Consider the following 12,789-nt stretch of genomic DNA (forward strand, 5'->3'; position numbering starts at 1 on the left):
TTATTTAGTAATATACTGCAGAATGGTGAATGCTTTACCCTGTTTGTTCTCCAAGCTGGCACATAAAAACAACTCATAGTAGTATTTATCTGGTCTGGAGGGTGTTCTGGGTGAGCCTGTCAGAGCAGCACCGTGTTCTTTCCCTCCACTTCTGCTTTACTCCTCCTCCTTTCTCCTGCGCTTTGCCCTCTTTCTGACAGCCTTTGCTAGGTATTTTCCCTGCATGGCTGGTGTGCATGAGCAGACGCTGTTGTCTCTCTGTACAAGCATGGGATACCTGATAAGGCTGAACGCCTGCAGGGCTGCAAAGAGCTTTGGAGGTGGCTGATGGAAACAGCCCTACTGCACCAGTACTCATCATTCTTGGGCACAGCCAGTCAGGGTGCGGAGTCTGCACTTCTCTGCATCTGGGGATTTGGGTTTTCTAGTTAGGATATTTCTAATACAGGTAACAGGAGATAGGAATGTATAGGGAGTGGCGTAAATCATTCTGGATCTGGAGACAACTAAAATTCTCTGCTAATGAAACTCTTAAGTACGATACCAAAAAATAAAATTAGTTTTGTTTGCAGTTTGAAAATGTTAGGGCTTCATACTTTATGATAAAAGCTTGCTTCTTCATGCTTTTGTGAGAAGTTGGTAAGAAAGACTGTTTGCATCTGCTGATGCATCACTTTGCTGTTTTGCAGCTCACATTGCACTGTTGATGTATCATTTCCTGTTAAATTGGCTTGATGGAAAACAATGGTTGGTTCTCCCTTATGTAATGAGGAGAATCTGAAATATGGGTTTAAGTAAGATGGTGTATTCTATATAGTGCAGACAAATTCTCTCTTTGTAATCTTTCTGCTAAACTATTAGACTAATACATCTTAGAATATCATAGAATCACAGAATGGCTTGGGTTGGAAAGGACATCAAGGATCATCAAACTCCAACCCCACTGCCACATGCAGGGCCACCAACCTCCCCATTTAATACTAGACCAAGCTGCCCAGGGCCCCATCCAACCTGGTCTTGAACACGTCCAGGGATGGAGCATCCACAACCTCTCTGGGCAGCCTGTTCCAGCACCTCACCACTCTCTTGGTAAAGAACTTCTCCCTAATATCCAACCTAAATCGTTGCTCTCTCACCTTAAAACCATTTGCCCTAGTACTGCTGTTATCTACCCTTGTAAAGAATTGGCTCCCCTCCTGTTCGTAGGCTGAAGGCTGCAATGAGGTCACCCCACAACTTTCTCTTCTCCAGGCTGAACAAGCCCAGCTCCCTCAGCCTGTCTTCACAGGGGAAGTGCTTCAGCCCCCTCATAATCTTTGTGGCCCTCCTCTGGACCCTTTTCAATTCTCATCCTCTCTCCTTGGAGAACAAGAGCCTCCAAAGGAAAACCTCAGGTTCAGGTACTCCTTAGAACACACACGTTTTCTTTACGTGTGCCAAGACTGTATAATGTTGCTCCAATAGCTGTGAAAGCTGTTCTCATCCAAATCACTGTGTGGGAGAACCTGCTGTGGGTTGACAAGCAGTGTTCCAGGACCAGTAACGTTACTGCATATGTACTATCCTCACACTCTTACGAGTTGTGTGCAAGATAAATTTCTATAATTAGCTGCCCTGCAACCTACCAAACAAATGTAGTGATGCGTGTTTAGATTAGTGGTAACAGATGAACTGAATCTGTAATTCTTTCAATGGCCGTATGAAAAATATTTGTGAAGTTGCAATAGGGATTCGGGAACTTTAAGCATATTATGAATGCATCTATTGCTGACATTCACAGGAACCTTTCTGAGCAAGGCCATTACATTCCAGCTTTATTTGTAGCCACACATCCATATGATCAGGATACTGCTGGCAGTAGTCTTATATAGAGGTTATTGTTCCAGTTTTAGCTATGAGCTTTTGTTAAGGCAGCACTCACGTTCGTCAGGTCCAGCACCTGTGAAGGATGTTGCCTTTGCTTCCTGAACAGCTCTGTTAAGTTCCTGCCATCACAAAATTAAGAGTTAATTTAACATGGAAAGTACAACTTTGGTTTGAAAGAGGAAGTTCTTGTTGATCAGGTATCATCTGCACATTTGTATGTTTAGAACAGTACCACATTAGCAGGAAGTAGACGATTCATTTTAAAAAAGGTAATTCTGGGTAGGGAAGATGCAGAAACAAACTGCCTCTTAAAAAAAATTCTTGTTTTTCTGTTCCATCTTCTGTGCTTTCAAACTAGAGGTGCATGTAACATGCAGTATTTCATTTGCTACTGGAAAAAAAAAAAAAGCCTTAACTGTTTCATGCAAGTTTCATGTCAGAGAACACTTCAGACAATTTAACACCCTGGAATGACACGGTACGCACAGGAATTTAAATCATTTCTCCATTCTTAAGCCATTTATTTTTGAAATATTTATGTATGTTTAGACTTTATATTATACAAAGTGTACACAATACATGGAAACCTTTCCTTTTCTGGTAGTGATTTTGATAAATGAATCCTCACGCATTTTCACACAGATCTGGCCCACTCTGTTCCAGGAGTGTGATACTAAAATCTCTTGGAAGGGGCTCCATAGTGCTGAGTCTTTGCGTTAGATTTCTCTTTCTGCTTCCTCTCAAGCTTTCCTTAGTTAATTCCTGCTTTATCTGTTTATCACTATGACTCACCCTATATTTTTTTCTCTGAATCTTTTGTGATCTGATTCCTTCATGTTCTTTCTCTACCTAAAACGTAAAGGATTAATAATGCAGCCCCTTTGTTTTCATTCTTCTTTGCTCTTCTCACAACTGTTCTTTGGAGTTCAGTGTCTCCCCAAGTGCAATATATTAAAATAACATTGCTTTTATGTACTCATTATGTGAAAGCCTGCCATTTGTGTCTGAATCCAAAATAGGAAAAACAACAACTGTTGTTATGATGGTGCATATTACAGAGAGAATTAATAACCTTTTCCTTGCATAAATGTCATAATCACGTGCCTAATACAGCAGAAGGTGTAATATTGAGTGACTGCATAAGATTGAAACTAAAACTTCATGTAAGTAATGCCACCTCTGGTAATTTAGAATAAACGTTTCAGACAAAGACTTTATGAAGAAATATGTGGGCATTTTCTTTCCTTTGTGTGTGTGTGTGTGTGTGCACGTGCATGCAATTTCACATTACAGCAGACAATTTAAAGGACTTTTCATCCTGCTTCACTAGAATTTAACTTTTTATGTAAATGTAACATGGCAATTTCCTCTGGTAGTGGACAAATGTAGCAAAATGACATACTATAGCTCCCTTGAAGGGTGTTATTTGCTGTATTTCTATTTAGCTAAGACAGCTTGAAGGTTAAAATGTAATCTTCTTTGACTTGTAGATTCAAGATGCAGCAAGTCAAGGCTTGAAATTTGTTGGAATTATACCTCAGTACCATTCCCAAAAGAACTGCCTTGTCAGCTCCTCTCTGACACCTGCCAGTAACAACTCTGTGCAATCCAGAGATAATAAAAATGTTTCAAATTGCCCTGAGGATCACGCTTCGCTGGATGGCGAGAAAATAGATGGCATTAATGGATGCAGTACTCCAGCACCAGGTGAGGGGAATGCTGACCAATGTGCCACATCCAGGGAAGGCAGGAAAGGTGAAGGACAAGCTGCAGCGGAGCCCAATTGCAAGTCTATAAAGGGCAGTGAAGAACAACATGAGCACCCAGGTGGGAGAGAAGCTGCAGACACACAGAATGGAATTGCAGAGAATGAAACGCCAGCACGATGCTCAAAACCACCTACTGATGGTAAGTATTGCTGTGACCTCTAATACATAAAAGCCAATTATGTTTCCTGCTCCTTCAGGGGTACAGGCAAGGAGAGGAACATACCTCTGTGGTAGCAAAGAATGGGTGCAGCAAATGCACCACGTAACCCAATTTCAGCAGTTACACAGTTTACAGTGATTGAGTGTAAGTCAGGTGGCAGCTGAAGAGCTGATATAACTAGGTACAGCTGTGTTATGGCCTGTTCCTGTGCCTGAGTGTAAAGACTTATTTTCCCTGCTGTTCTGCTGAAATCGTTCATTTCTGTATTTGTTGTGATACTTGATATTTACATCAAGTATATCCAGAAATTGTTGTTTAAAATAGGACATAGGCCAGAGTAGTTTAGAAAATTGAAAGTCATCAGAAAAGATTCTTGCCCCATTTTCAGTTTTAAATTTCCAAATAGCTTTATTTCCTCTACTTGCCTACACCCTAGAAGATATTGTGTACACTTATTTTTCTCTCACTGCTTTGCTTACTTTCCTTACAAGTTATCAATCTATGTAAGGAAATTCCATCTACATTCCTTTGAGCTGGTGCCGTCCTTGACTTTAATTTATCACCGTTCTTTATGTTTTACATAGATTCAGTTGCACACTCTTGGCCCTTTGGGGATTTTGTAATGTAAGACTGAGAATGACTTTGCATTCTTGGACTATTTGCACTTGGACTATTGTCTTAGTTTCCATTGCATTTTTGTGTAATTAGGTTTTTGTCATCAGATTTGTATCATTCTCAAGTAACTTTTCATTATGCTTTTTCAGTTTTTGTTGGGCAAGGAGGCATCTGGATTAGGTCAAAGCATTTCTGTTAGCTGAATCATTTCTTCCGTTTTATTCTAGAATCTTGCACATTATAGAAGCCCTCTATGTTTTATAGTTCTAAATTAGATGTCTGTCTCAAATCAGACCAGTACTTTCTGTTTTCATGTATGCTGTCCTTGAGAGAGTTAACATAGCTATTATCTTTTTGATGGTGGAAATCTTTTGTTGCAGGTAACCATGTTCTTAGTATTTCTGCATAAGACAAGGCTGATCACCTGAAATCTTCTTTAATATTTATCTAAAACACCGCAGGATTTTATTACAGCTGCTGTTTTGCCAGATAAGAGGTTTTATTTTAAAAAGTGTGTTTAGTTTCCATATTTATCTTTTATTTCTCTGAGTGTTTTTCTACTTTATTTATTTCTGGTGCATTTTTCTTTGTTGAGTTAAGCAGATACTTTCTGAGAGGGCACTTTTTTGTGACAGAAAATGAAATAGCTCACTTACAGTAGGATTTCCCATATCTATTGCCTGTACAACATTGCTGATTTCTGTATTACTCTTGTATGGCTTTTTATTATTAGAGCACTCCCTTTTCCTCTCATGGAAAATGTATTTCAGTCTTTGGCACCATGCTCCATCCTTCCTTGAAAGCATGAAGGTAGAAAGTACCAGGTGTTTTTTTTTTTTTTTTTTTTCCTGTTACCTTACTTGTTCCATAGGAAGTGATCTCTCTTAAACTCCTTCTTCCCTGCATTAAACTTTGAAAAAAAAACATTATGGTTTTTTTCCATTTGTGGAATCTTAATTTTGTTCAGTATAGGTTTAACGCTACTCAGGTGTTATTTTTATGATGCTTTGTTGTTGTTGTTGAGTATTTTGTAATGCTCATCTACTTCGCCCTTTATTAAAGGGCTCTCAAAACATTGTTAAAAATGCTTTGCCCATAAACAAGGCACACATACTGCAAGTGCTCTATTATTTAGAAGTAAACTGAGGGTGTCTTTGTCCAAGCTTGAGCAGACAGGCTGCCTGGTGAAAGCTGTTGGCTGTAGTAACTGGAACACTGGTTAGCGGAACTGATGTAACGACAATTACAAAACCAAGTCAAACACTGAAAGATTCCCACACATATTTAAATGAACATTTTTAGCAGCCCAATGTCAAATCCAAATTATCACCCCCCTCTGGATTTCCAGTTCCATGATGTGCTGTTTTTAGTGTAATGTCTTCGTACACATCAGAAAGATCTCCATTTCCAACATGAGTGTATTTTGAGGGTCAGGATCAAAATGGATGTAGAATTTTTCTGTGCATACTCTTTTGAGTTAGGATGATCATCATTTTATTCTTTCTAGTTAAATGGTAAACTGCCAGAAGATTTGTTAAGTGGTGAACTGCCAGACTCTCTTTCGGTTTGTTTTAACCATTGTTCACGTCTGAGATCATTAAGTCTCTTTCTAATGTTTGGTTATATAGCGAGCTTCCTGGTCTCTTCTTCAAGTGCTGCCAGCCTGTTCCTGATCTTCTGCTTTCTAACGTCTTTTTCATTTTACACACTTTGAGCTCAGGGACATTTCTGTTAGAGAGCAGTCTTAACATTTCTTGTGACATTACTTTCTTTAATACTTGAGATTACAATATAATAACTTGGAAACATGAGGAGCTTGCTGAGTGAATAGATTTCATCAAAGGTTTTTGCTTTTTATATTTATTTGAAGAGATTTTTTTTGGCTCTTGGAAGTCAATAGTCAATCTGCACTTAAATTTACTTCCAGCCTCAGAGCTGCGAAACCCCAGCTCTGCTGTCAGCAGTGACTTTTTGTAATGACAAGAGGAGATACAGAACAGATTCTAGTCTCATTTTTGAGACCATGCAGAGCGCTGCTTTCATTATTCTTTTTCTCTTGTGTCTGTGTCTCACCTTGGCTCAGACCCAGAGTAAATCAACTAACCAGCTAGTATTGTCTCTGTATTTATGATTCATTGCATTCTTTAGATGTGTCTGCTGCTTGCTGGTTTCATGCCACTGCATTATCAAACCAAGTTATTTAATACTTTTGCTTAATGGTCATGATCCATTGAACGCTGTCTCTCCTAAATTTGCAGCAGCATTTGAACTGTCCTCGGTCACACCTCTTTTAAAATGCATTCAGTAGAAAAAATAAAAATATTCTGTGTGTTAATTGTTAGTGACTTCTGCAGTACTTCGTGCAGTTTGTGGAGTTTAATTGCTTTCGTATCTTGGTTTGTACTGCTAATTCCAGTAGAAGGGTTGTCTATTAGTACTTAAGTATGAATATCTGTAATTTTTTTATTATCAACAGTGAATCCATTATTAGTAACAAATATTGTAACAGCAGTCAAAATACTGTGATGGATTTCGAGACCCTACTCTGTTGTGCAGCGCAGAAATGTCATCAAAAGAAAAGCATGTCCCAAGTAATTGCATTTGTGTAGTGTGAAAGGCTGTGAGCAAACAGTATTGTTTTAGCTGAAGTACCATAATATGGTTGTTGCATTACTCCATTTTTACTTTTTGGTAGAAACAGAGATCTTCACTCTCTTCAACAAGCCCAAAACCCCACAGAGATGCAGCCAGTATTATACGGTGACAATCCCTATGAGGATCTCCAGGAATGGGCAGACTGTCAACAGCTTAGAAGCAAATTGGCTGGAGCATATGACAGATCACTTCAGGAAAGGAGGCTCATTGGTGAACGCCATCTTCAGCCTTGGAATGGTAAATGGTATGGAAATTACAGAGAGCATTATGTTGTGATTATTTTCCTTTCTCCGCTAATAGAGGTCATTATCTTTCAAGAGAAGACATTTGGGAGAAGACATTAAACAAGCTTTAATATGATCTTGGGGAATATTTGTTTTAGATCAGCCTATTTCAGTGAAGTGGAATGAAAGTACAGAAAATATTTTGGCATTTGAATAAGGCAAACTGAAATCGTGTGTTGTATTTTATAAACATAATAGAGACATTTCTGTAACTGCAGAAATACATGGACTTAATAAACAGTGCCAAGTGAGCTGAATTGAATTACTAAGATAGTAAAGCAGATTACTTAAATTAAAGGTATGACAGTGCTCTGGTTTTGTCTGGCTAGTGCCTAGCCCCAGTTCTTATAGAGGACATTTCCATTTTGATGGCACAGTATTTTTACCAAATTGCTTTCTCGTTTCATCCTATTGATACAAGTTTCAAATCTGTGATGGGTGTCAACATTGGTATTAAGATTAAAAACAAGATTTTTGCATGTTGTGAATAGCACTGAATTCAGCTTAATACGGTAGCCAATCTGTACTACACTGCTTGTCCCCATAGTGACACTGAAGTGAAGCTTGTTGCACAGAAAGAATTACGGTGCATAATAGGAATTTCAGAGACATAGCCAAGGGACCATGAGAACAAACCAAGGGAAACACTTAAACATAAAAATATTGAAGTTATAGCCATATTAATTTTATTGGAAAATTAGGTGACTAGTTGCTTTTTCACAGCTTGAAAGAGTGACTGAGCACCTGGTGGGAAGGCAGGGCCAACCCAGGGGAGCTCAGGGGCAAGCAGTGCACCTGAGTGACTGGGAGGGACAGAGCCGGGATCCACCTCTTCAAACACCTCATTTAAGAGTTGGCAGTAGAGGTGAAGGTATTTCACTGCAGATCCATGCGTAGCTGAGGTCTTCCAAGGACACGTAGATTCTTTCCTATGTTTCTGTGTCCATGGCTGCTGTGTTTGAGCATATTCTTGCTTGCTGCAGCATAGGGCTTTGCTACTCTGCTGTCATTGTTGTACTTTCCATTGTGTTACAGTGTTACACTAGTATGCATCATAGTTAAAATTCTTATTCCCAAATCCTGGGAGTGCTGTGAGTCTTTCACCTAATTTTGGTTTGTTTTTCCAAGAGGATGTGGTAATTCGTAGTCTGGGCACTGCTACTAAATTTCATGGGTTTGTGCCACAGAACTATAAAACTGCTTCCAGAGCATCTTCTTCCCATTTTACTGTGAATCAGAATTCCGTGGCCTGTGATAAAACACAGTTGGTTATGGTGAAAGTCAATTGGGATAACAATTCTAATTTTTCATTTTGCAGCAAGTAGCAAAAATTGAAGGTCTAAAGTTCAGTTGATGGAATGCTTTCATAATACAGCTTCCTGGAAAGCCTTGTAATTGCTAGTTAACTTATTTAAAAACGTGGTCAATTACTTTATGTGTATAAATTGCAACTCGAAGAGCCAAATCTAATTGGCTATATAAGGCTTAGTGTTTTCTTTAATAAAAACTGCTTATCAATGTACTCTAAAATGTTTTAAACACAGCACTTTTCTGTTATTTAAACTTCTGAAGTTCATTTATATAACAGAGGACTGAGGGAAGTTCATGTACTTGGATACACAATGAGGAGTACCGGGTAACTGCCTACAGACACAGATAAAATTCGCATGGAGGACAGCAATAAAGTTTCTATGCAAACAGGACAGCGTTTTATATAAAAGCATACAGATTCAGGATTAAGTTAGATTAGAGCTTGAAGATGAGCAGTTGATAAACATTTTTATTATCATCTTGCTGTTACAGGAAATTTTAGTAGTCAGAAAAGCTGTAGGTTAAAGATTTTAAAAGGGTATCAGTACAGTTAAGGTAAAATGCCGAAACCACACTATTAGAAAAATATTTACTAAGAATATCCATAAGTTGGTCCCAGTTGTAATTAAATATTTATTATTTAAATCCTAAAATTTTCCTATGCTGCAAAGCAGTAGATATTTTTCAGTCTTGTACCAGCCCATATGAAACCATCCAGGAGGGTGGGAAGAAAGAAGAGGCTGAGGGCGTCCTGTTTCTTTTCTTTTTATAGTCTTTTAAGGCAGCCTGTCCAGCTCTTTACAGCTGATCTCTGTATTCACTGATTAATCCTTTTCCAAATCAAGGTAATATTAGCATATTTTCTCTAATTGGTTATATTACATTTCTTTGTACTGGGAACTGGTTTTTCTCTTTGCCTTAAAGTATGAATTCATTACTTTGCTTATTAGACTTAAAAGCAGGGTTGTTATCTTCTTCTTCTCCCCCTTGTCCTTGGAATGCCCAATCAAGTGAAGATTTCCAGATTGTCAGCATATATGAATTTGTTTCTTTCTTCTGCCAACAGTTTAATAATTTGTATGTAAAAGAATTTTAAAATTCACTGTTAGCAACTGTTTCTTTTTGCTCATCATACCAGAAATGTAATAAAATTGCAAATTACACTTCGTAAACTGTTCAGAGATACACCACATATCTTGTCATTACTAGTACTTCTTGTAATCCCAGGTGTAACTGATACTGTCTAATGATCTGAAGTTATCATAGGACTTCACCCATTCCCTCTTCCAGTGAGAAGTAGAGCAAGGTACAAGTTAATAACAGTGAAAATGGAAAAGATCTAACAGATGAGATCAGCTTCTTTCTTACAACAGCAAGTCTTCAGTCAGCAGTATGAAAGTAGGTGCGGATGGGAAGGGAGAAAGACTAAAAGCTAAGGTTGTACTTCCAGGCGTTAACAGAGTAATTGTAAGTTTGATCATCTTCAGTCATTTTGAACTACAGTTCTTTAAACATTTGGTATTTGCTTTTCTACTGACTGTGAATTTTTGGGCTTTCAAACTTAGAGAAAGCCAGCTAACCATCCATAAAACACTGACAAGACTTTAAGACAAAACAAGCAAATGAAACAGAAGATGAGTTGTTTGTAAAAGGAAATTAGTTGGGTTTTTGAAAGGCCAAATGGATCATCTCTGTTATATTTGCACTGCTCCTGACAGAAATGAACCAGTGATGCATTTGGCCAATTTTATTCACTTTATCCACAGAGATGGCTGGTATTTTTATCATCCATATGGAATTATTTTCTCTGTGTGTACTGAAGGTGAAAAGGTTCAGAGGGAGAGAAGAATATAAATGTGAAGCAAAGGCCAACATTCAGATCACGTGACACATATAGCCCCAGATATCTTGTTTTCTTTTTGAGAGCAGCAGCAGCGTAAAGGTTAGTTTTCTAGATGAGGGGAATTTGTAGTTCAAAGACAACACAGTGAAAGTTGTTGCGCACTAGAAGAGCTGTCATGGTAAGGGAAGAAATCTTTTCCCATATACTTCTTGTAAATCAGAAGCAAGAACATCAAAATAGCTTTTTGTCAACAGAGCTACATCAAATATTTATACAACCAGTGAAAATAGCTTTTTGTGCACAGTGGGATACCTTAATAAAAAATGCAGTGGTAATAGAACATTTTCAGAGGAGGGACAATGATTGTAACCTTTGTTTGGAGGCTTTTTTTTTTTTTTTTTTTTTTAAAGAAAGAGTGAAGTTATGTTATTTCAAGAGTAAAGACTGCTAAATGATACACAAACTGTTAAGTCAGAATGGCTTGTTTTACTGCTTTAACTACTGTGTTCTTGCAGGTCAACTAATATTTGGAATTATTAAAGCCCACTTAATAGGCTAAGCTAAGTTCCAGGAGATAAATCTTGTTAGACAAGAGATTGCCAAAAAGGAATACAACTGCATTAGAATTAGAGAAAAATACTTTGTGTGAGAAGCAGTGGAAAATGGAAAGACCAGCTCACCATCTAAGCTTTGGATGGCTGATCTTTGTAGATAGGTTAGTTAAGATTCAGCCAGATAAACAGATGAATCTGCCTTGCAGGTGTGTCTGCATGTGTTGTTGCCAAGAGCAGGCATTATTATTGGTGGAGGTCTAGACCTAGACCAATATCGTTTGTGTTGTGATCCACTTTATCTCACTTCAGATGTGTAAAAGAGGTAGGTGCACTGGAGTATGTGGTTTAGCAGCAGCAGACCTCAGAAAGGCAGAAATACTTCGTGACTCCTTTGGCTCAGTCTTCATTAATGTGTTCTCCCAGATATCTGAGTTCAGAGTTGAGATTCAAGAAGGCAGAGGACCAGCAGCCGTGGGTGAAGATCAAGACAGGGATTGCTTGAGTTTCTGAGACTAGGTGGTCTGCATCTAAGGGTGCTGGGAGAGCTGGCTGATGTGGTAATGAGGCTGCTGTTAGTTGTCTTTGAAAGGTCACGGAGATTAGAGGAGTTCTCCAATATCAGAAAAAGGTAAAAGTTGCACCCATCTTCTAGAAGAACAAAGGGACAATCCAGGAAACAACAGGGTGGTCAGGTACACCTCAGCCCCTGGAAAATTCACTGAGTGAATCCTATTGAAACATGTTTCTGGACACATGGAGAAGAGGAAACTTGTTGTGAACAGTCAGCATGGATTTATCAAGTAAATCATACTTCACCAAACATATTACCTTCTGTGATAAAATGATTGGATTTGTGGATGAAGAGAAAACATTGGTTGTCATGCTGGGTGTCTTCAGAAAGGAAGTTTGACACTGGATCGCACAATATTTTTCAGCCTATGTGGAAGGCTGACTAGACAAGTAAAAAAACTGGTTACGTGGCTGCACTTAGAGGGTAGTAGTTAGTAGGTCGTGCTTTACCTGAACTAACAAGAATACCACAGACTTCTCTCCTGGGCTGTGTTGTGTTTTAACATCTCTATTGATGGTGCAGAGGAGGTGAGGGAGTGGACTATTACCAAGTTTGCAGATTTTATCATATTCCAGGTGCAGTTAATGTGCATCAGGGTTCGGCTGCTGTTTGGAGGGACCTGGACAGGCTGGAATAACAGGCCAGCAGGAGCCTTTTAAAATTCATTGAGGACAAATGTCCTGCCTCTGTGAAGGTGGTGATCCTTGTACACATGTAGGATAGAGACTGCCTGTCTGGATAGCAGCTCTGTTGAAAAAGCCTTGGGCAATATTAGTGGGTGGCAAGCTGATCACGAACCAACAATATGCCATAGCCATGGAGAAGGAAAACAGTCTATCAGACTGTGTTGATGAGAGTACTGCCAGTAATTAAAAGAAAGCAATTGTCCTCCCTTACTTGACGCTCATTAAGGTTGCCTCTGCATGACATACCGTGTCCAGTTTTGGACACTTCCCCACAAGGAGCAAGGAAAATGCTTACAGACTGAGGCTGGTTTAGCAGAACATCGCTGTCAGGGGCTTGAGCACTTGTCCTTTGGGAGAGCTGGGACTGGAGGAGCTTATAAATAATATGGATACCGCCCCGTGGCTGAGCTGCTGGGCAGGAGGATGAGAAAGAATGTGTGTTTACTGTGTGTAAATTGGGTCCTGTACAAAGTAA

General features: G+C 38.9%; 1 protein-coding gene across 1 annotated transcript in view; it reads left to right on the forward strand.

The window, feature by feature from the left end:
- The window catches only part of RFTN1 (raftlin, lipid raft linker 1), a 93,688-nt gene that overhangs the window by 60,043 nt on the left and 20,856 nt on the right, over nucleotides 1-12,789 (forward strand). The window contains exons 5-6 of the mRNA XM_031590185.2: nucleotides 3,357-3,774; nucleotides 7,106-7,309. Coding sequence (XP_031446045.2) covers nucleotides 3,357-3,774; nucleotides 7,106-7,309 — 622 coding nt within the window. The remainder of the gene's footprint in view (nucleotides 1-3,356; nucleotides 3,775-7,105; nucleotides 7,310-12,789) is intronic.

Source organism: Phasianus colchicus, chromosome 6 (assembly GCF_987193195.1).
Source record: "Phasianus colchicus chromosome 6, bPhaCol1.hap1.1, whole genome shotgun sequence".
Classification (NCBI taxonomy): domain Eukaryota; kingdom Metazoa; phylum Chordata; class Aves; order Galliformes; family Phasianidae; genus Phasianus; species Phasianus colchicus.